This window comes from Lepisosteus oculatus, chromosome 15 (assembly GCF_040954835.1).
Source record: "Lepisosteus oculatus isolate fLepOcu1 chromosome 15, fLepOcu1.hap2, whole genome shotgun sequence".
NCBI classification, from domain to species: domain Eukaryota; kingdom Metazoa; phylum Chordata; class Actinopteri; order Semionotiformes; family Lepisosteidae; genus Lepisosteus; species Lepisosteus oculatus.
This window is the reverse complement of record NC_090710.1, coordinates 29,410,071-29,435,654: the sequence shown is the minus strand read 5'-3', so window position 1 is coordinate 29,435,654 and position 25,584 is coordinate 29,410,071. Positions and strand designations below refer to the sequence as shown.

Sequence of the window (25,584 nt, the reverse complement as noted above, 5' to 3'; positions counted from 1 at the left end):
ACAAAGGGGGACATTTATAATTGAAGTAGTTCAGGTGGGGAGCTGCGTCAGCATGCATAGGCTGCAAAGGAACAAGTAAAGGTTTATTCCCTGCTGAAAAAAAGAAGAGAGAAAACACAACGTTTTGGATGTGGAGTCTTCTTCAGGTGTGGAGCATTCTTCTTTCGGCTGCACAGCCAAAACCTGTTTCCTTTTTTCTCTTTTCAGATGGAATAAACCTATGACTTTTTCATTTATAATTGATGCACTGGTTTACCCCTAGACTACAAGGATATCTTCTTTGTTACTACAGTATTACCACAGTGTACTTGACACGGAATTCTGTTCTGTCAGCCCTTCTTATTTGATGAATAATGTACAAAGTTTAAAATCTTAAGTCCATTTAAGTGCTAATAAGTGAAGCAGATTTATAGATGAGATGCAAATCAAGAGCTGCAGTGCTGGAGTTCATGGAAAGTCATAATGTAGATGAATTGATATGGTAAATATATTGTGGCAAAGATGCTGAATAAACAGTCTACGATAAAGATCCTGAAATATTTACATCCCTAATCAATGGAGACTAAAACCTTGCTTTTTTTCAACCAGGTTGTATATATTTTAGAAGACGCAAAGACACCTAACCCATATGAATTTATTTAAAGAAAAAAGACGTGTTAAATTCCATTCCAGGGTATAATGAGAACTCACAACAGGATCATAACATGTGCTTAAAAAAATAATGGAATTTATAAGTATTAATCAATAATTCATTAGTTAAGTGTTACATGCAGATATCGCAAACAAAGCTACCTATTGAAATGACTTAGATGTTAACACACAATTTTCATATTCTTCTATACAATACATCAAACAATGCAAAGGCCAACAGAATGTTAAGATAACTAATGTATGATTTAAATGAAGCGATGACTTAAAATTGAACAAGAAATTCGTAACACCTACAGTACTCTAGAATATTGTGTACAATTTCTTTCAAATGTTTCACTTTGTGTCGCTTTTTTTTCTACCATGGGATAAACCTTAAATTGTTCCTTTGCAGCCTACATGATCATTAATTGACTTTCAGTTTTAAGCAATGGAATCAACTGCATGACACGCTCTTTACGATAAGTCTGCGTGTCCTCGTGGTTATAATAGTCGTGTTTTCATTAGATACGAATTGCAATAACTCATTATGACTAAATCCCAGTGGAAAATAACTTCATGCACATTTTGCAGCATTGGATATTGTCACAAACACTGACTAAACCCAAAGTTCCAACGTATCCTTCTTTTGCTGTACTTTCTTGTTTCTAGAGGAAAAAAAAACTAAGGAAAATCCTTTGAATATGCCCAAACTACTCCTGAAGGGTGACAGACCCAACACATGTGGAGTTCAAGTTATACAATTGTATAGGAATACAATTTAAATAATACAGGGCATAAAGTCAATCTTTTGCATCCTGATTATACTGGAAGGCCTTCAAAGCCTTCTCTTCACAAATCTCTGCATCACTGCATGAATAATTCAGACCAGTGATTAAGAATTCAGTTTTCAGTTTCAAAAAAGATTTAGTTTGTAAAATATTCAGCCTGTGTGAGAAACTCCTGGAAAAAAATGATAAATGCAATTTTCATTGATGTATTTGGAGGACCAAAGCTATTAGGTTTGATCTCAAATAATCAAATGTGTATTCAGTAAGGAGTTTAAAGAAAGTAAATAAATATGGATATGAGAAATATTTTACTCATCACACTGACTTTGCCAAAACATAGAGTACAAATATTTTCTTTCATTTTTTTTAACAGTTTAAGAAACCTTCGGGAATCATTTCTGGTTCAGAATGTCCTAAAGTATTATGCAAATAATGTATAAGGGGGCAATTATTCCATGGCTTGTGAAAAGAAGGACTAAGCACTACAGGAATTTGTGGCTGAGAAGGAGCAGAATACTATAGGTCTATGCTCAGGTGGTTGTCTTGTTTTGATCTGTATGGTAGCACTGCCATCTCCTTTGAATAATTTATATCAGGGCTGTGACTTGTGCCTTTTGCTCTAAGGTGCCATCTGCATTTCATAAACTTCCCAACAGCAAAGAAATAAACCTGCTCGAGATATTGTATAATGTCTAAAGGAGAAAATGAGGAATCAGCAAAGAAAATCAGATGAACTGTGTTATCACGGAAATCCTACGTGGAATGTGGAGACAATTTTCAAAATGAACTCATTTGCTTCAAGGAAAACTAGAACAAGATGTCCCAACTAACTATAATGAACATGCGATTTCAGGACTCCACAGTTGCAGAGAAATTAGGTCATAGATGGAATGAAATTTGACTTTCCATTTCACAGCTCTAGATTCCTTATGGTAGAAAATATGAGCTATTTTACAGTTCATTATAAAGCTGTAGGCGGGATGTAAAGCCACAACCTGTATGATTCATTTCGCAGCTCTTCCCAGGAGGAAATTAAAACTGAAAAACAGGATTTTTCTTTATAGACACTTACAGTAACTGTTTATATATATTATGCATATGTTTTGTGCATTTGATGGCCTACATTTGAAAGCTCTCCAGCTTAAGTTATATTGTTTATATCCAAAACCAAAAAGTAACATAAACAACTGCATAAACTCTCATAACGTACTTGGCAATTTGGTAGAAATGTGGGGAAATGCATGCTATTTGGACAGAGAATCGGTTAATAGAAAATAGAGCTAATGGGTGAGGGATCAAATTGAGCTGGTGTAATTACTGGAGTACCACAGCGGTACATTAGAGGATCCCTGCACTAATTAATTTATATAAATGATTAAGTTGCTGGTATAGTTAGTAAACTAGTCAGGCCTTTTAGACAACACAGGAAATAGAGGGCTAACAGACACGCTAGAAGAACAAATGGACGGCAGAAAAATTCAAGGCTGTGCAAACACTGGGTGATGATATTAAATGAAGACAAGTGCAGTGTATTTCTAAACTATAGATACAAAATGGGAAATGTTGAGCATGTAGAAATTACTTATGTAACAGATTAAGGTGTTTACATAATAATATATAATATTATTAATAAACATATATGATATCTTACAGACAGGGAAAGGGAGCATTAGAAAAAGCAAGCAAAATGTTAGGAAATTTAGTTGAACGTACTTATATGCAGCAGTGAAGTCTCGAAGTTGCAGAACATGTTTTTTTGCACAGGTTCACATTTGACCTTTCCATTATTTGAATCAGGTCATTGAGGGCAATAGTTCAGTGTGTGGTGTGATTGCAGGAATCTTTCTTGAATAAGATGGAGTGGAGGTAAGGTGTGCTGAGGAAGCCAGGCTACATGCCAGGCATATGTTTTAGACACAGGCTAGTGGTTAATGCTTCTAAGTTTGAGCTCATTCCCCGGTCCTCCTGACCTCTTGTCTTGTGTTTCTCTTCCTTGCTGAGCACTCCATTACATAACTGAATACCTTATTTCAACTAATAAATTGCTTAATCAAAAACTTCTTTTTTAGACAGAATGTATAAAAGATCAAAAAAAGAGAGTAAGGATATTTTATGTGTATGGGCGATGATTTCTAAAACAGTGGAGTTGTACTAGGAACACAGATGGAAAATGCTGTTTCTAAGGCGTTTGAGAGCTGTCCCCCACAGACCCCTACAAAAAGAAAAAAAAAAAGCTGATTTGAAATGATTTACCTTCAGTGACATGCACTTCGCTCCGCAGTCCACTGCCCTCTGTCTGATCTCTTGTTACAGCTAAAGATGACAACCCAGGGACACATCCAGTCAACAGCACCTCGACCCTGTCTTCTATTCTGCTTCTGGCCTGACACCTAATTACAGCTGGGAAGACATCCGGTGTGAAGGCTGAGTGCACATTTATTGATTAAATAACACAAAATACACAGCTTGCACACCCATGTGCCTCTCTAATGTAATGCTTTTGACCCGATCTGTATTAGAAAATGCATTAAGGGCACAAAAAACCATTTAAATGTGTGATTTATCTATGTTTTTAATTCTAATAAAAATTGTTTACAAACGTGAAGTATGGATCTCCTTACATGTTTAGGAACTGGCGATGTTCTTAAGGCTATGAGAAGAGGTGAGAAACAACACTCTTTACAAAATCATGAGGGTCCAGTTGCTCAGTGACACCTCCCTTTTTACTGCTTTTAGTGGTCATATTTTTAAGAAACTATATGCCAGTTAACACAAAAAAACGGTTAAGTTTAACACTGTAAATGTACTTAAATGGAAATATATTCCACATACAGTATGGAAACCAAAATTAATTGATCATTAATCACAGTTACAGATATTACTTATGATAGTTAAGATTCCAAGCACTTGTAACACTTGTCTACATTCATTTCAGAATTATACATTGATACAAAAGTGCAGAAGTAAAAAACGAAACTTGAAATTCATACTTAATTTTAGCAATTGGGAATGAGGATTGTAAAAATGAATTTTTGTAACTATACCTGGGGACGAACTTGAGAAGGCTGCCTCTGGGATACCGTTAATGGGATACACCCATCGAATGCTCTGAAGATTTCCATCATCGGCTACTGTGCAGACACTAGGAATTGAAAACAATAAATACAGATATATAGAGACAGTATACAGTATATTATCAGTATCAGTAGGTCTTCTAAATGCTAATCCATGACACATACAGAGGAAGCATATTGAAAGTTAATTTGGTTAAACTTGCCAGACTCAGGGAAGGAGGAATGAGCCAGGGAGCTGCAGTAAGCATGAAGATGGTGGGGGAGTGTGTGAGAGAGAAGCAAAAAGTGGGTGCAAGCAGCAAGCAGCAGCAAGATATTGAGGCACAGTAAAGCGGACATGGGTGATCTTGTCCTCCTCCTGATCTTCTATTTAAAAAGACTATATACTGTACAGTACACTATACTATACTGTATATACTGTAGTACGTGTGATAAAAAAAATAACCTTAAAAACTCTTGATATGCTTTATAATTTAACTTATAGGAGCCAATGGCGGGGATTTCCAGGGGTAATTATATATAATGGCATATACATACAATAAAGCAAAGACAGTCAATACAATTTTTCTACTTTTGTCACGTTTGCTCAAAAGCAAAGGTCAGGTAAGAAGACATGTCCCGATTTCTGTCAATCCTAGATCACTAGTGTACAAATGTGTGCCTCTAGACTCCTCTGTCCAGATTTGTCATGCTTGGTTTATTATAAGGGAGGTTATGAGTCTGTGTGATCAGGCTGTCACCCCACAAACCTGGCAGAACAAAAATCTATCAATTAATCTATCTGGAGCAACTGGGGTAAACTAACTCTTTATTTGCAGGGGTGGGGTATTGTGTAGGCCCACTGCAGACCTGCTCTTGTAGATTGAGGGAGTTAGTTTACCCCAGTTGCTCCTGTCCACCCACTTTTGTAAAAGGGACCAGCATTACTGGAAGTAATCCCTGTGATGGACTGACATCGCATAGAGGAGTGGATGAGGAAGAATCTCTTCCACTTGATTCCAAGGAAACCAGATAAACCCTAGTCTGGAATTAGACCAGTAATTAGACTGGAAATCAGTTACCCTTTCTTTACCATGCATTAATACATCTGTATTACTGAGATTCATCTCTACTTTCTGAAATGGTCCCAACAAAATACATATGTATAGTTTGACTCATTAACACTTAATGTTTGCTGCCTCGTGAATCACTTGATATTTCAATGATTTTATATGCCTGAAGAACTTTCAGTTAGTGACTCTTGCATCTTACTAACTGTTTTATACCACTGAAAAAACTGTATGGATTGTATTTGCTTCATAAGTCAACACTGTAACCATTGTCAAGGGGATTTTCAAAGCTTTTTGATCCTAAGAAGAAGCTCTTAATTTGCTGAACGTAATTATAAAAGTATGAAAAGGCCAGCCGAGCTGGAGACAGAAACAGTAGTGGGAACTGACGTTCACAACTTAAATTAACATGTTCATTGAAACAAAAATTAAATTAATATGCTTTTAGTTTAAACATAAATGTGGGATTCAAGATTTCAGATACAGTACCTTCAGAGACACAAAGTAGATAAAAGTCTGCACTGGAGCATAAAGCTTTGATATTTTTGTCTTATAGTATAAGTCCAGTAAATTTAATCTCTTACTAGTCAAAGGATGTTCTTTCACTTTCTGAAAACTATCACTTTATTCTTTCACTTTTATGGCTACATTATGAAGTCGAACAATTCTGTCATACAATGGTCATGGAAAAATACTTGTAAAATTGAAGTTGCATCTATAAATAATAGCACAGAAAATATGGTGATTTCAATGGCATGGTTGCTGTTGGTTCAGTTACTGTGTCATATTGTGTCTTATTATGTCATATTTGGGCCTGTTCATATTACACATTCATGTTATTTCATTCACATGATGGTATTTATCTTCAAGGTTTTGATTTTCAAAACAACAGTGATGTAGATAAACGTAACGCTCTGCAGCCAAAACGTTGTGTTTTCTTTCTTCTCTTTCAGCATGGAATAAACCTTTAACTTGTTCCTTTGCAGCATGCTGATGCAGCTACCTACTTGTAATATAAATTATACTGTATCAATGTATCAAGTCAAATGCATTTTATTTACATTTATATATTATATGTTATAGTTTCCAAATGAACATGATGTGTTTAATATTTAATCAAGTTTCACCTATACTAACTTTCATGAACAAGACTACACTTTGTGTTAAACCTAATAGTTTCCGTGTTTGAAATTAAATGACTAATATTTCGATAATCAAATAATTGTTTTATCTATGTGTTTTCAGATACCTCTTTTGATCATAATTCAATGCATAAGTTCCCCTTTTCGAAAGAAAATCTCAATATAAAGTAATTTTTGATCATCCGAAATGTTTTCTGAAATTTTAACACAACCCAACAACTGAAAAATTGTATTAATAATTAATGACCCACAGTAACAATGTACAGTACAGTATGAAGGCTCTGAAATTTAGAGATGATGACTGATCATGTGTGTTCATAACATGACTGGATTAAACCCTTTTGAATACTCTATACAGGAGCCTGACTATCCTGCAACTTTTTTTAAATAGATTGGCTACAGAGATATACATCAACTATATGGCAGAAGAAAATAAGAAGTATAAGAAAATAGTCCCCAAATTTCTACAACAGTCTGCAAACAGACTCATTTTATTGCTTTTTACTGTAGTTGTATTACCTTGATACTGATGTCCCATTAAACACTAAGAATTTCTTAGAATTACCTTCTTAAATCCGCAGCCAGGTGATCATGTGGATTGTATTTCCAGCTTCGGCCATTTTGCTTCACCATGTGAACTATAACCCAGGCTTTACACAGCTTCATGGAGTCTGGTGCAAATATCACTGGGATGTCCAGCTTTGCCTTCGGGGTCAGCAAGATACCTGAAATCATGGACAGTAAAGGAAAATGTTTAATCTGAAACAAGTACACAGCCATGGAAACAAGTTGCAATTTTAGTTATTTTACTGGGGAATGTTGTTTGTAAAACTACAACTGAGCAACGAACACCAGCCATGTTGTGTTTCGTCTTCCAGTCCTATTGTGTTTTGCGAAATGTATTTCTTAACTAAAGTCACACCAAACACTCACCTCCCATTTTCACTCGGGCAAATGCTATTTTGAGATCTGAGCGATTCTGCAATATTGGTACATTATTGATAGGTACAGAACATGAACTGAACAGCTAACTATAAATGCTGCTGCAGCTCAGGCATGGAAACAGTACAGTAATAAGCAATTTTCATTGCAAACACAGAGGGACACAAGCACACATGCTGAAAAAAAAATTGATAACTAAATGAAAAAAAGAAAAGTGGGGATTATATAAAATAAAAAAACACTTAAACAAAGGAAAAACATTAATTGGTTTTACTATAGCAACATTAGAGAAATAAATACAAAGATATTTTTATTCAATGAGAAAAATGAATGCACATTTTGGCCTACATTTTTTTTAATGAAAACCTTATGAATCTAATCTTGTTTTTCTTTTTTTCTTTTTGCTCTTTTTACCTGCACTGAAGAGATTGGAATATACAGTACCAATGCACTATGTCTCATCAGGTTAATCTATTCTCCTGCTTCTACCACTAACTGGAATCCTGGCTGAGAGAGAGAAAACAGTATAAGGAGTTCTGATGGCAAGTAATTGAAATTTTGATGTGTGTCAAATAGAAGGTTTATTGCATTTGACGGATCTATTTTTATTTTTATTAGGAGCCCCGGTGCCTGTTGAATGACACTCTGCTTATCTCTGGCAATACAGTTTTTTTTCTGCATATTTCGAAGGGGCATTAATTAACGAACAGTGAATACAGTTCTGTCATACAGTGATGCGCTCCAGTCCTGTTTATTCATCTCCTCAATTTTAATCAAGCACTTACTCTGCGGCTTAAAAGAATACTTAGAAAAATCTGCATTATGGAGACTGACAGGACAGACATTTAGCAATAAATGCAGGGATTGACCAACCGTGTCAATCTGCATTGGTCTCCCAGTTTTGCGTACCTTTCTAGTATGAGTTTTAATGAATAAAGCTTTAGTAAATTTCCGTTGAACACCAATGAATCTTACCGAGGTGTAAAACGTTTTTTTTTAATGATTATAAAAAAATACGTGAAAATATATCAAATGACAAAAATTGAGAATTAATTTAATCTCAAACAGCTCAAGGCACAAAATATCACCGGATATCCTAAGCTTCATCAGAGATTTATCAAACATAGAATAGAAAGGTGAAATAAGAGAGAACAGATTCTTGAATTTAATGCAAATCATATAAAATTTTAGTTCTGTGACTATTGCACATCCCTGAGTTCTTTTTTCTGCTGTTTATATTAAAACTGTGAAAAAAGCCTGGTTTTAAACAGTTTGTTGGGGAGGACAGCATGCAATTCTCATGTCTATTTCACAATACATCTTGGATAACAATTTCATTTTTGTGTGAAACACCCATGATGCAATTTATCCAGTGAGGCTCCATATTAAAATGATGTGGCACTGTGGCAATCATTTTTATTAAAAGATGAGTAAATAGATTTGGCACCTGGAAACTGTTAATCACATTTTCTATGTGTAATGAGAGGCATGCTGTGTTAAACTGTGGACAGTTACATTCCAATTTAAATAAATTAAGACTGAAACTGTGAATTTATGACCCACAGTAACAATGTGTGAAGGCTCTGAACACTGCTAGGGTGATACAGTGAAAAATTTAAGTAAATTTGGAGATGACTGGCTGACACCTGTGATCGTGTTTTAATTAAATTACTGAATTAGTCCCTTTTGAGTACTTTATACCAGATCCTCACAATCCTGTAACATTTGTTACAATAGGGAGGCTACAGGGATATACTGTACATCAGAAGAAAATAATAGGGGGTCTTTGAGGACAAAAAAAAATATGTAAAGACGAAGCTTTTAGGTCAATATTTTCTTGGTGTTACCTTATTGATGTCACAGTAATTTTATGCGACACTTCAGGAAAATATTTAGTAGACATCACATGTTGCACTATTGCTAAAGTGGCTTTTCATTTTGATCCTCAAAGCATTCCTGTTCTCCCACAAGGACATCAATGTTTCACCCAACAGAGTGGTCTTCCGTTTCCCACCGTCTACTAAACAGATCTATACTGTACAACAATATATTCTGGAGCTGGTGCTTATATTGTCATCCATCCACTTACTAACTGCTTCATCCAATGCAGGGTCACAGGGGAGACAGAGCCTATCCCAGTGGGATACACCCTGGACAGGAGTGGTGGCTCTGAGGCTCAGGATCTGCGCCTGTGGCTAGAAGGTTGCTGGTTCAAATCCCACAGCCGGCAGAGGAATCCTACTTTGTTGGGCCCCTGAGCAAGGCCCTTCACCCCAACTGCTCCAGGGGCGCCGTATAAATGGCTGACCCTGCGCTCTGACCCCCAGCTTCTCTCCCTGTCTGTGTGTCTCATGGAGAGCAAGCTGGGGTCTGCGAATAGAAAAATTTCTAATGCAAGAAATTGTATCTGGCCAATAAAGTGATCTTATCTGATCTTATCCATCGGGCACACAGACATACTTGCACCAGGGCCAGGTTTCACTGATGCCAATTAAACTGCCGGTTTGTCTTTGGACTGTGGGAGGAAACCAGAGCACCATGGAAAACCCAAGGGAACATGGGGAGAACCTACAAACGTCACCCCAGGAATTGAGCCCAAGGCAGCATTGCTCGCCACCCATTTCGCCCCTGTTTGTATCGGATTAAAGCTAGAGTACTCCAAACCACAAAAGCGTGGAGATGTCTTCAATGCAAAAATATTGTTAAAGTAATTAAAAAATGTATAACATTGTCAAACTTAACATTTAATAAAACAGTTGTACATTTTATCATTTATAATCAGCTAAAAACCTTAAGAAGGAAAAATGATTTTTAATGTTACTTTTGAAACTTTGATATAAAAGGCTTAATGAGAGTAAGAAAATTAATGCACATTTCAAATGCATCTATTGGTATGTGCTTTCCTCACTGTTCACCACTAACAACCTTTCTTCACCAATCTTTCTTTAATGTTTTACATGATATCAACAAGCATTTAGTTTACAAATACAACTTTATAAATATATTACATGAGTAAATATGTGTAACAGTTTTTATTTGGGAGTTCAACACTGTTTGGGAGTAGTTTTTTAAATTATGCTTTTTTGAGGTGTGCAGCATCTTTTTAGGAATATGTTGCTGCCAAAGAGAGTGAATGGACATCTTCAGATTAAAATTCTTCTGAGACTTTTAATACTGTATTTCCTAGACAACAAAACTTGCTTTCTTGCTTTGTATAAGTACAAATCCAGTAACTCAATTTTAATTTTCTACAGATAGAAAACATAAATTCCATTCAAGTGATTTACTGCTTTATTTTTTTAATCTAGCTGTAAATGTAAAGTACCTTCTCCACACTATAGTGCAAAGGCATTTATTTTCCTAAAGTACAGCCTGCTTTCAAATCTATTGTGAAGTACTTATCAGAAAACAGCTTATGTAAATACAAAGAAGCCAAGGACATATTAGGTCAGCATCTCTTTTTCTATTATTTATAACAGGGTTTTCACATTTAAATGGAGAATTCTGCAGAATTTGTGTTTGAATAAAATTACATTTTAGAATTAATTGTAAATGGTAATGTTATTAGTCTTTTCAAGCATGCATTTAGACTGCTAGTGATTTCTTCTTCATTATGTATAGGACCTTAAACAGTTATTATTCACTGAGAAATATATTTCAATGTAACGCATTTCACTGTGGGAGGCATGGTGTGCAGTGGTAAACATTGCTGCCTCACAGTGCTCAGGCCCTGGGTTCAGTTATGGACCTGGAGTGCTGTCTGTGTGGTGCTTGGATGTTCTCTCCATGTGCATGGGTCTTCACCGGCCACACCAGTTTCCTCTCACAGTCCAGAGGAGAATGCTGGTAGGTTCATTGGCTTCTGGGAAAACTGGCCCTGGTGTGGGTTTGTGCGTGGCAGTGTCCGTGTGTGCCCGGTGATGGACTGGTGCCCTGTCTAAGGTGAACTCTGCCCTGCGCCAGTTGTTTGCTGGGATAGGCTACAGTACGTCTCCCTGTGACCTTGAATTGGAAGAAGCAGTTAGAAAATGGGTGGAAATTCACTCTACAGAACTCATTCCTCCTTATGAATTTGTTAGCTTAGATCCTACACTATAGAGCGTGGAAATTTAAGGTTTTTACTGATACATTTAAAAGATGCTTATGTACAGTAAAAATACAATGGTTAGGAAAACTAAGGGATTTTCAAAGAACAAATATTTTTATGCATTTGGAAGATATAAATTGAAGGAGGGGAAGAGAAAAAACTGTAGGAGACAAAATGAATTGTATACAGAGGAAAGATGAGCATATTCCACATTAAGTCATAATTAATATTCGTGAACAAGACCAGCTTTCAGACTCAGAGTCAGTGCTTTTTCAACATTTAACAATTTGATTACTTACAGATTTTTTAATATTGTAATTATTAACAATAATGAATTCAGAATTTTATGTTAATTTTCAATAGTTAAAAACAACTTTGAATAACTTGTTGTATTAAGAACTAAAATATGTAGATATAAATAAATAATAGAGAATTATCCCAGAATTACCTGATAGTACATTATCACAAAATTATTATTTTTGAAAATCATAATGTTCATACACTCAAAATAGTTTTTGGGTGTATGAAAGTGCCACATCTAGTGAATAACTTCAGTACAGTCTTTCTTGTTAAGGAGTACGTCTGAGGGTCCTTATACAGTATGATATTGTTCACATGAGTTATAAATGGCAAGATTGCATTATGGCTTTCTTCTGCAGCATTGGACATCACAAACACAAAAGTAAAAGGTCCAGTTGAGCATTTGGTACTCTAGGTTTTAGGTGCCGTGAGTGCATAATGTAATACGTTATTCATTCAATGGAATTATTTTTATCACATAATGATGTGATAAAGTACTATCATAATGATATTGTAATTTTCATGTTAAAAAATTATCATGAAATTATGCGATGTACAGTAATGTTTTTTCCTTGTGCCTCTGTACGTACAATATGTTCTATGTCGCGGATACCAAAAGGAATGTAAACTGTAATTGACTGTAATTTCAATTTGTGCTATTAATTTAAAAATGTATCTTAGTGGCTCATTCAAGAGTAAGCTTACCCAGGCTGTGACTTTCTGATTATTAGAATTTGAGACTTATTGTAGGGTGGAACGAACAGGTTGTGTTCTACTGAGGATGATAGATGACCAGGAATGAGAGTCACAGAAGCGCTCTGTGCTTGTGCAGTCTGTTCCAATTCGGATCTGCTGGTGCGCTGTCTGCTGAAGACAGCGGGGCTGACAGGCTCAAAGACGTGATTGAAGAGGATAAGAGAGGCTTGTCATGAAAATTGGGAGTGAGGATCAAGGTAGCGTGATAACAAAGGGTTCGTGAGATTCCAAGCAGGCTGCGACTTCCAGCTGAAGCTCTGAGTGTTATGTCATCTAAAGATGGTGACATACAGTCTGCAGGTAACAAAACCAGGAGAGGTCTTTGTTCTTACATGTCATTCTCAATATATCTTATCTTCCTTTATTAGATTTTACTCTCAGCAGTTCTTTGTTTTTCCTTTTTTTTAACTTACACAGCAGATCAGCAGATTTACTCATGTCTGTGTTTTACTGTTATTTTCATTCAGGAAATAATAGTAAAATAGCAACATGCAGTAAATGGCATGTTGGCACTTTCAACATCTCTTTAAAAAATCACATTTTTTTAAACATAATTAATATATCAGAATAAATCATATACTGTCTACAATCATATTTAAAGACCTGTGATTTAACCAGCCCCTACCTAACCCCCCCAAAAAAAGAATTAGTCATAGAAATATGTCATAGAAATAGAAATAGATAAATTTGAAACTACTGAAACTACTGAAGAGATCACCATTCTCCATAACATTGATCCAGATGACTTTTCTGGTTGCTGTAGATGTTTTTTCACATACTGTACTTCACTCATATGACTGGAATTGTAAAAGATATAAAATAAAGGAAAGAGTCATTGATAGTGCTTTCGTTTTGAACAGGAGGAAGAAGCTTGTTACTTGACTGTTGTACCTTGTGTTTGTCTGAGTGGGAGAGAGAAGGCATGGACTTCATCGCCACCGGTCTGTCTAGGAACAGAAGGGATTGAGTGGTGCAGGGTTTCCTCCTGATCTGATGCAAGAATAAAAATCAATAAATCATTTAATGCCATTGTCAGCAGCAACGAAACATAAAAGAAAAAGTCACCTGAGGTTTTAAAATCTTACGGTTAAAGTTGATTAGAAAATTAATGTTCTTTCAAAGCCACATTTTTATTTTATTTATTGCCCCTTTCAACCTCAGCATGTGAAGACTGTTTTAGAAATGGAATACACTATATAGTATATACAGTACAATATACAGTATGACAAAAATGTTTTTTTAATTAAAGTCATGCACACATCATGCTCAATAATGTATTCTATATTTTTAGATCCTATACTGTTTAAATAAATACTTTGAATTTCTTTTAAAGAAATCATACTTATATATGAACAAGAGAGGAAAGCTCTCGTGATGTCTCATCTTCAGACTTTCACCTTGTAAACTGCAGCTCAATCTCCTCAAATCTAAGTTTTGCTTATGAAATATAAATGTTAAATAGCAAGGTTAAAAATATTGCACAGAGCAAAGTCATATTTAATTAATAATTCTAGAAAACACAAGGATCACATTTATTCACACCTGAACTCAAGTTTTGTGAGACTCTACAAGTATGGCTTGCAGAAACTGAAGCAATAAGAATGCAATATAAAACCCAGAACTTAAAATGTTAAATGATAAATTCCAACGATACATCGTGCAACCTGAAGGCACAGTCTAGACAGGGTCTCCAGGGTGGACTGGAAGAGCAGCAGAGCAACCAAATGGTTGCAAGGGATGAAAATGAGCCTCACAAGACACAGGGAAGAAAAAAGAAAGAACAGTTATATGACCAGAAGAAGAAGAGAGGAGAGAACAAAAGGGGATATAAGGAGAAATGAGGGATTAGGGGAGTGATATAGGGAAAAAGAAAGTCTTCAACACAGTAATAATAAGTGGCTGATGAAAAGCATGCAGGAGAAAGATCACGTGGAATAATCAAAACAGAAAGACGTGGACTGCAGAGTTTTTAAGTAGTCAGAAAGGCCAGATTCATAAGAGACCAGCAAGTAGGAAGTGACAGCAGCCTGGGGACCAGGAGCTTAGTGGAGTTAAGTTGTTGGGAAAGGACAGATTCTAGAGCTGCTGTTTAGAAAATGATGACAGGAGTGTGTGATGGATGAATTGAATGGAAGGTGGTGTAATAAGGACAAGGTGGGGTTTAGGGTAAGATGAAGGCAGTGGGGGAGAGGGATTGATGGCCAATGTGTCTGTAGGTTTTTCATTTCCTCTGGTGACTGGTTTAATTGGCTCAATTTAATTAAGTGTCCCCAGGCTCTTCAGTTGTCACTGCTTTAAAGAGACCTTGAAAACCTGCAGATATATCAGCTCCAAGATTGGAGACCCTTGCTGTAGAGAGAAGAATGAGCAAAGGAATTGGTTGACAGATCTGAGCACAGGAAGGGTTAAGAGCTATTATTTAGAGAATTGGTATTATACAATCTACAGAATTTTTAATCTTATTGTAGTTATAGCTGGTCCTATCATCTGTCTGTTTGATCATTAAGTGTTTTTTTAACGTTTTCCCTTGGGAAAACCAATGAAGAGTCATTGATAAACATTATAATTTGATGCCTATGAATGTTGCAGTTTAATTGGCTTAAAATATGCTTTTAATCATTTAAAAGGCCTTGACACAAGACCACCAATTCCATTCTTTTTCTACTCCAATAAATCAGATTACTCAGGGTTGAGTGTGGCACAGACACAAAGAACTGCGTTGACAAAAGCAATTCTTGAAAAGAAAAAAATCACACAGAGCATACAACACTGAATTCACAGTTGTACAGTGCATTTTTTTCTCAAATTGCTTTTCTGTATACTTTTAGAAGCCCTACTATTAAAGATCTGGTGCATCAATATAACAGTGTTCAGTAATGCAGTAGGTCAAAACCGAACCTGAATGTGTGCTGACCCTCAGTAAAAGGGAAAACCCACTCAAAAATGCTGGCTGATATTGATCACAGGGTTGTCGTGCAGACAGTAATTGACATTTCTATTGGAAGGAATGGTATAAGATTACGGGCTCATGAGCACTAGAACACTGAAGAGCAAGTAGCAGAGTTTCCCCAGTAAAAGTTCCTTCTTGTTTCTGTCGCTGTGTCGAGCCTCACATTCCTCAGATACAAGCGGGCGTGGTGCCCCAGGGGAATCCAACTGCTGTGCCCGATCTGACCGTGCAGGTGAAACACCATGTAGGAAGAGCTGCCATCCTCGCCACCAGGCTCCGCCCTCCTCACAATCATTTCAAGCACATGGCATGGCCAATGGCACAGGCAGCTTGGGCTCAGACTGCTCACATTTATCAATGGTCCTGTGTGAGGAGCCACACCAGGTATCATTGTCAGACATCTCAGTATGAAAACATTGTAGTGATCGATGCTGCTAAGCACAGCTGTGCCTAAGAGGCTAAGGATCAGCTTTATTAGACCCCACCCCTAAAGGGAAACCAAGGCCAGTGTCCTCCTGGAAGGGACGAGCCCTTTAATAATCTTGAATTACCTTGGAAAGCATACATAGTACAAGCCTGGTTATGGTCTTGAATTCAAGAGAACCCTTGGACATGAAGTCCGAACCTTCAGTTTTTTTACGTCTTGCACAGACTACACATTACAAAAGAAAATAAAAAGGAAAAAACAAGAAACAAACATTATTATCTTTCTTTAAAAAGTCCAATTCTGAAGTTGTAGCACCCCTACTATGTGATATACATTTCTCTTTCCAGGGCTTCTACTACTACTACTGTCTACTACATTGGAAAAAAAATCAGAGTGATTGAACAAATATTAAGACATGGACCTGGATGTCTTGCATTTTCTTACGGGCAGTGATTGAAAAGATATTTATGGTGTATAGGCAATAGAAAAGTGTGTTTTTGCACACTTCTGATATGTACTGTAGTTATGACAAAATTAACAAGAAGGATTGTGAGCTTCACTCGATTGATGGGCACAAATTAAAAAAAGCAAAAAATATCAAGGCAAATAGAAAGGACACCTAAGAACCTAAGTCTCTGAATGAGCAGAATTCGCTGAATGACAGCTATTTCTAACTACTAGATCAGGTTTGAAGATATGATGGCTGTTTGGTCAGCTATTTTGAGACTGCTGTGTATTCACATGGAAAGACTTGTGAACAGAATATTCACTGTTTATCAAGGTAGGGTCAACAGGCTTTATGTATTTTGGTGAATATTTGTTCTTGCCATTGCATTTTGTTGGAGAACTGCTAAATTACTGACTTTGGAGCTTCTCAGAACTGATACTCCAGATAAATGTGCTCCAGAAAAAGAAACTGCATTGCATTATTTGGTTGTATCTACATACAAAATATGTTGTTGTAAAGCTTGTGTTATATAGTTTGTGGTGGTGTTTTGATTTTGATTATAAAAACTGATGGAATTCACCGGTTCTGCTGTGCATGTATGAAGTAAACCAGTCAGAGCTACTCCCAATTTCTTTATTTTGTTAGAAAACAGTTTCCCTGCTGATAAAACAAACTTGATGGTCATATTTTCAGGATTTTCACTGGTTTATGGATATTAAAAGTAAACTGTTAAATGTAGATTTATATCTTGGGTCAGATATGGCTGTAATGGCTGCATAATAGGATGATTTACAACCTGCAGCAAGGGAGGAATCCAGCACTCATGTGAAGGACAGGATCAAGAAAATCAGAGTCAAATGGAAATCCAAAGATGAAATCAAAACCAGACTAAGCTAAATCAATGCAATCTAACCTGGGACAATCCAATGTGAGCTCAGTGAACAAGTTGTGAAATTAGCAGCGAGGCTAAAAAGGGTATAGATTAAATCACAAAAACCCAGGCATTAAGCAAAGTAGGGTAGGCCAAAGTGGTATGTTGGGTACCATTGAGCTAATTTGGCTTACTAGCTCAGCAAAGGTCAGTGACATGGCACAACTTTTGCTGATCACTGCAGTCTGTCTACCAAACGGAGCCACGTTTAACTGTATAATTTCATTTTAAAAGTGCCAAGAGCACTGTAAAAGCCACAGAGCACTTTATAAGGTTATAAAAAAAATTTCATAAGCAAAAATCAGTTACAGAAAGCAGTGATAAAAATCCCTTGTCAGTTCTAAGATTCTAAACCTGTTAACTAGGAAGGATATCAACAAGCGAGCAGCAAAGCACCTAAATGTTCTACCTTCAGCTCACTGAAGATAATGCTTTGAAATAATCTAGATTCTGTGATCCTGGAAAAAGATTAAGTACATATGAATCAAGTTTTTCCTGAAGATAAGAAGGCATATAACATTTTTTAAAATTATTTTGCTTTCTGTAAAATTGAATGTGAAAATGTTGACAACAAAGAGACCTGAACATTTTTTCTCAGAACACTATATACTGTAGGTAATGTCAATATGTAATGTAGCTGCAACACAACATGCAAATTTGCAAACTGGAACCTACATGGATGTTTCAACAAATATGGTAATATACAGCTGAAGACAGGTTTCCCCAGCACGTTGGAACATGTAAAGCACTCCTTACTGTTTTGTTACTAGATCATGGAAGCACACCTGACTGGGGTGGCTCAGTGGCCAAATACAGAGTGCTACTGTCACACAGTCATGACTCCATTTCTTGAAAGCCAGAGTTATTGCAGTACATCTGAACCTAATCTTGCTGCACAATAACACTAGACCACACCAGGGTGCACTCATGAGCACTGACAATATTACGGGTAAGAGGTGCTGGACCAATAATACTTTTACCATGTTTCCCAATGTTTACCTGTACCCATCTTAACTTGAGTTGAAACTATGAAAACAACTTTCTTCCATTGTTGGCAGTAAGTTAACTTTACTCTTCTGTTTTATTTAAATCTTTTTTTTTTCATATCTGAACTTTTCTTATTACTTCAGTAAACTCTATGCTCCCTTTTGGCCAGAGTGAATGCTTCGAGTACCAAACTTTTTTAACACGCTGGGGATACTGTATGTAGGTGGGATCCATCCATAACACAAATCATGCATTTTATTATACCTAATCAAGGTCAAGTCAAGCGCATCTTTAAAAAGCATAATAAAAAAACACATCTTTAGGTAATGGAGGAGTGTCTTAGGCGTTTTTAAATTAATGGCTATGTCACATTTAATGTACTCTAAACCTGATGCAAGTTCCTCTGTTGCTCGGATTATCCCCTGCAGGGGATGGTGAAAGCATGGCTTTGGCAGTTGTAATTCTTTGGGGAAAAAAACATCCAGAAATTCAATTTATTCAGGTCAGAATCAATTGTCTCCTTCCTTTTGTTTGTTGACAGAATTCACCCTGCTCTTTTTTGAGGTGTCTGAATCATAAGGAAATGCAGAATTTTCATCCATGTCAATGATTTTGGTAAAAGTCTAATCTAACTGCTGTTTTTAAGATTACAGTGGCTACCATAGTAGTCATGCCTCGTAGACATTTTCACATTTTATTGTTATAACATAGAATCAAAATTTATTTAATTGGGATTTGTTGCCATTGATCAACACATAACACTCTATAATGTCAAAGAGAAAATTCTACTGATACAGATTCTACATAAGTATTCACCCTCTTTGCTATGACACATAAATAGGCTCTGGTTTAACTAAATGTCTCTAGAAATCACATAATTAGTTGAATGGAGTCCACCTGTCACAGTCTCATCCTTCAATATTTTAGAAGAGCAGATGGGATGAAGCAATTATGATGGCACAACCTCAATTGCATAGAAATGCAAAGGTGTTTGCGAGGAGTTGTGCTCCCAAAGTCCACCCAAAAAAAAAAACACTGCGAAAAATACAAATTAACCAAAAGGAAAAAAAACACACAAAAGTAAAGTTACAAGAATATGTACTGTACGTTGATTGCTTTAAAAAATAAATTGCTCCTACTCAGCACTACTTCACAAGCTTCCCCTATCTTCTTTTCCTTTCCAGAGGGGCTCCTTCTCTAGCTAAAACGCCTCCCGCTGGAAGGTGTCACTATAAAGCAATGGGATTATACAAAATAATGATCAGAATTCTAATATAAACCATTCCCCAGTAAAAATTCAATTAATAACTAACATATAAGTGATATAAATAAAATAACATTAATCCTTTTAAGTGTAGAATTGTTTTAGGAAAACTCTGTCCTCACATTAACAAACCATGCATGTGCAGCTCTGGGACAGGTGCTATTAAGTCTGTTCCCGTTGCCATCATATGGTTTGGGTCCTACAGGTTACTGGAGGAACCATTTTGCCAGTGTAGCGGAGCTAGTTCGGGCACGGTGACGTCAGCGTCCTCCCTGCGCGTAGCAGGGACCTCAGCCGCCCGGGCTGGGGAGGGGTCTCCTTCAGCTCAAGCGGCGGTTTCCCTGTTGCGTTACGCCGGAGACCCGGGTTCGAGCCCCAGGTGCCGCGGGATGAAACGGGTGGCGGAGGACACGAGACCACGTGGAACTGTGACGGTCACACCAGTATGGATCAAAACAAGCCATTTGTTAGAATCACACGAATTAACTCAATTGGTGTTTTATTTCACTTTTAAAAACAAAGGATGGGATACAAGTGTACACTATGGTTTGAGTGCATATTTAAGTTTGATTGGACTTGAATGGCCTTACTTTGCTCTATGTGAACACCCAGACTAGTTAAATTGGTTGGATTTGAAACCAGTTTTATTGCCTTTGTTTAGATGGTGAACGATTTGCGAATGTGTACGTGTGGATACGTCACGAGTGCTCGATGATTTGGAAACGGAGTCCCAGTCACACCACCTATGTGCAGTTAAGGTGAGAGTTCAGGTAAAATACACCTACTGTATCTGTGTGAGATGCCACAGTTGATTAGTACAGTTCAAAGCAAAACTTAGGATTTTGTTATTGAAAAGCACCAATCAGGAGAAGGAAATTAAAAAAAAACTTCCCATGGCGTGGCATATCCTCCAAGACACAGTACAAAAAAAGTATCTGTGAATCTGTGCACAGCAGTACATTTTAAAAAAACTGACTATCCGAGTCAGAGCAGTAGTCAGGGAGGCCACCAAGAGACCTGTGACAACTCTCAAGCAATAAGTCTTCGATGGTTGAAATGGGAGAAACTATGCTTATGAAAAATCTTGCTTTAAGTCTCAACTACAGTTTTCTAGAAGGATGTGGGAGACTCTAACACCAAGTGAAAGAAGATTCTATGATCTGATGAGACCCAACTCATGTGATTTGGACACAACGTTTACCATGATGTTTGGTGTTTTGTGCCGATCTTTAACGGCAAAATAAATCTCAGTTACTGTAAACGATGATTCCATATTGTAACACCGCAAAATGTGAAGAAGCCCAAGGGGGGTGGCTACCTCTCTCCACCTGCCAGTTTCAAAGATTCAGTACATCAAAGTTGTTTGACTTCTTGTAGATAAAAGGAGGGAGAAGAGGCTCCTGAGTTGCCCAACTACAGTAGTAAACTAATTCAAAGTTCAGTCAGAGATTGTGTTAGATCAAAGATTGCTATCTGAGCCAGGGATTCCTCAGGCAGTAGCGCACAACATCACAAGCACCTTTGCTCGACAACTGAATCTAGAATATCCTCATCTCAACAACATAATCTTATTCTGGATTTTAACTTCGCTAAGCTATGGAAGACTATGGATCCTACATTAGAAGCTGGATTTACAAATAAAACCTATTATTTTCATAGGCTCCACTGTCAAAACGTTGTGTTTTCTTTCTTCTCTTTTCAGCATGGAATAAACCTATTACTTGTTCCTTTGCAGTCCATGCATGCTGACGCAGCTCCCCACCTGAACTATTATTTTCATGGCTGCTATTATGTTTATTGCTGGATGTGTAAGTTGTGTTTAGGAAGGTCTTATAGCTCTCAGAAAGTAGTGAGCTGCAACAAACAATGCCTGAATCCCTGAAATACATACTGTGATACTACAGTAGATCTTTTGTTTTGAGCTTTGGGCATCTATTGCTGTCTTTTCCCTATTTTACCTATAATAATTTTTTATTATTTTAAAAATCTAATATGAAATTTACTTGGCATACAAATAGGGCAAACAAGGTTAGTGTAACGTTTGGTCTAGGCCTTTAGTGAAGTATTGGGTTGTTTAAGGAAATAACAGACTATAATATATTCTGGACAGTGACATCAATTAGAAGATGGTGAACTGCATCTGCCACACTTCATTTTTATATAGTCTGAATAGCAGTGCAGATTTATCAATGTCAAAATCACGGATTCATCCCCATTTGATGTGTCCTGGCCAATGGAAGACGATAAGATCGGCAGCTCACTTCTACAATGCTACTTTTCATGGACATACTGTAATACCATCTAAGTAACTGCTTAGGTAGTGAAGAGCAAAATAATCCAACAAATGACACACAGGCACACAGAAACAAAATGGTTAAAATCAAAAGTTCTGAATTAGTTTACAACTTGTTGTACTACACTTATATTGTAGATGTCTTTTCTAAAGTGATGCTGTGATAAGAATAGGCTTCTTTCTACAGTATGCTTGTTTACGACTGTCATGCAAAACACGTTGTATCAAATTGCTACTGCAGTTTCTATATAATGCCCACTCTCTCTCTATGAGGAAATTGTGATGGCTTTTAGTTATTCTTTGCATCTGTATTTCATACTTTCACACAGTTCCTTCTGTAAGGCACCACTGTTTCTATTATAAAAGATGGAAAGAATATAGAACTACTCTGGGAAAAACACATTAATATCAATTTCACAGAAAGAGCATTTTACCCTCCTGGATTTTCATACACATTCTGTCTCACTCAATGGAAGTGCTATCCCACTGACAGTTTTAATGGATCTATAAATTGTAATGGGCCCATTACCTGTTAGCAGCACATCTACCAGCACGCTGTCATCAGTAGGATTCCTGAAGGGCACAATGACTGAGGAATGAGAGCCAACACATGTGCTGATGCTTAGTGGCTCCATTAGCCCCGGGAACAATCCTATTCCAGACATGTAGAAGTTCCACTCTTGCAACTGAAACCAGAGAAAAATCAGACAAACACAGACAAAAATAAAAATGCTTTTGCCACATGATAGACTTGCAATTTTATGCTAAGGCTTTCATGTAAACAGCAGGTTTTGGCACAGTTTATGTAAATAACCAGAATGACTTTATAATAATTCATAATATGATGAAATATACTGTACAATACCCTCTAAAAAACCCTCTTAAAAATGAAAAAATCTATACTCAAATGTATTTAAATTGGCAGATTCAGTGGACCAATCCAAGATTTTTCACATGATGTACTCCCTGTGTGTTTTATCCTACAGTATGTTTTCAGGCCATGCTGTATGGTGAAGTGCCTCCCAAAAAGTATGGAACATTTTTAACTACATAGGACGACAAAATATGACTGTAAACTACATATTGAATTCTGGTGTAATTATCATTAATTACATTATCAATAAAAGAAGTCATATGAGGAGACAATGTATGCCCTACACCATGCTTCACAGATGACATTGTGTTTTTTGGAGCATCTGCAGATCCTTTCTTTCTCCTCAATTTTCTGATGACAAAGGGCAGGACATTGGTTTTATGTCTCATCTGAAGGACTGCACCTTTTTCCATCATTATACTGGGCAATTAGGACCCACACAGACCGCAGGGTGAGCGCTCCCTCCTGGTCCTAATTGTGATTGTGAACTGGATGTGTGTTTGTTGTTTGTAAGCAGCTTAGCTGTCTTTCATACAGAGAAGGACCTGGCAGCTAGACTTGTGTTATGTTTTGGTCAGGTTTTCTTCAGTTTCTGTGTTTTGCATTGTGTAACGAACAGTTCTTTCCGGACCCTATGCGGACGACACAGTCCGACAGAGTGGGGAAACACTGGGGAAACGTCATGCAGGAATACGGGGCTGAAGACAGGGGGGCGTGTCCAAGGTGCGCTGGTGCACGGGGAAGGTGTGGCCGAGGCGAACAATCCCAAAGAGTAATCCTTAGAGTATCCAAAACACAAGGGTAAAGTCCAAAACCAGGAGATCCATCAGAACGCGGAATTAAAACACAAAGGCCGGGTCGGAACCGGCGGACAGGGAACAGGAACGGGAACCGAGATTAAAACCTTAACGGGACCAGGCGCTTCCAGGTCCCGGACTCGCACGATACGGAAATCAGATGCAGAGCCCGGATGAGCGTCAGCGCCTGGCTTTTAAGGTGGGCTGGGAATAGGGATCAGGTGCACAGAATGAAGTCTTTAGTGAAAGGGCTGGAGCACCCTTAAGGAGGGGGGACTATAATCGTGACACATTGTTATGGAAAGCAGTGGGGTTCATCCTAAAACCCATCTATTGTTTTACCATGGAGATAAGACTGTTTGCAGTTTCATTCTGTTTTGCATTGTTGCATTATTCTCCAGAAAGCAATAACGTTAAAACACCCCACCTCAACTTCACACGGTGAAAAGGATTCATAAAATTATTTATAACAATAAATGGCTTTAAGCAGCATAGAAATTGCCACATTTGATTTGGTGGCAGAACAAACTTTAATGTTGTTTTGTTCCATTGTAGCTTGACTGAAGTAATAATAATAATTGCTTCAACTTATATACAGTAGTGCTTTTCTGGACACTCCACTCAAAGCGCTTTACAGGTAACGGGGATCCCCTCCACCACCACCAGTGTGCAGCATCCACCTGGATGATGTGATGGCAGCTGTAGTGCGCCAGTCAACTTGACACACACCAGCTATTAGTGGGGAGGAGATCAGAGTAATGAAGCCAGTTCCTAGATGGGGATTATTATCCCCTCTATGACATGCTGGTGAGAATGAAGAGCACGTTCAGCAATAGGCTGATCCAACCACAGTGTGACAAGGAGCGCTACAGAAGGTCATTCTGCCATAAGACTCATCCACTGTGTGTCTGGGCAGGGGCAACATTGACCTGGACTAAACATGAATTTCAGCTGAGTTTTGTGCAATATATGCTAGGGATTTGTGCAATACATTTATAATGTGCAATACATCTTTTGTGTACTGTACATTCTGGTTTGTTTTGTATTTTCTGTAAAGTGAACAATTTTGTATACTCCATTTTTTTACTTTTTCACTTTTTACTGTACTTCTCACTGACTGTATATACTGTATTGAATATTATTGTATTATTCTGTTACACTGTGCTGTGTTGATTGTGCCAGGCTGCTGTTGCACTGCAATTTTCCTGACAGGATCAATAAAGTATCTATCTACAATATCTATTAGGAGGCCATGATTGGTAAGGGCCAATGGGAAATTTGGCAAGGATGCTGGGGTAACACCCCTACTCTTTTTGAGAAATGCCCTGGGATTTTTTATGACCACAAAGAGTCAGGATCTCAGTTTTACTTCTCATCCGAAGGATGGTGCCTTTTTATAGTATAGTGTCCCTGTCAATATACTGGGGCATTAGGACCCACACAGACCGCAGGGTGAATGCCACCTACTGGCCCCACCAACACCTCTTCCAGCAGCAACTTTAGTTTTTCCCAGGTCTCTCATCCAGGTACTGACCAGGCTCATACTGTACCTGCTTAGCTTCAGTAGGTTGTCAGTTGTGAGATGCAAGATGATATACTGTACTGTAGCTGCTGAAGTGTCAGTGACTCTTATGATAAGTTTGCTAATCAATGTTAATTTAAAGTATATGTATTGTTGTGTAAGGAATGTTTTGTTGTTAAAAGTGAAAGCAATTTCCATCGCTTACACTAATGTACTATAGTTACAAATCAAAAATGATCAGAGTTTAGGTTCTTCTCAGGAAGTCGTGGATTTATCAAATCCTTTTAAATAAATTTGGCGGTCCATACTGTAAACCTAAACTT

The 25,584-nt window shown here is 37.3% G+C and overlaps 1 protein-coding gene across 4 annotated transcripts in view; it reads right to left on the bottom strand.

Annotated features, from left to right (window-relative positions):
• Positions 1–25,584, bottom strand: part of LOC102694899 (cilia- and flagella-associated protein 47-like) — a 208,134-nt gene that overhangs the window by 30,173 nt on the left and 152,377 nt on the right. Inside the window, exons 56-60 of one of the 4 annotated variants that reach the window (XM_069178726.1) lie at positions 22,598–22,754; positions 13,660–13,758; positions 7,249–7,408; positions 4,463–4,560; positions 3,672–3,818 (exon numbers count right to left, since the gene is read on the bottom strand). In XM_069178726.1, the coding sequence (XP_069034827.1) occupies positions 3,672–3,818; positions 4,463–4,560; positions 7,249–7,408; positions 13,660–13,758; positions 22,598–22,754 (661 nt within the window). Of the gene's footprint in view, positions 1–3,671; positions 3,819–4,462; positions 4,561–7,248; positions 7,409–8,039; positions 8,133–12,581; positions 13,063–13,659; positions 13,759–19,650; positions 19,741–22,597; positions 22,755–25,584 lie in introns of those variants that run through there. The other 3 variants (XR_011181613.1, XM_069178727.1, XR_011181614.1) reach the window with 3 other exon arrangements.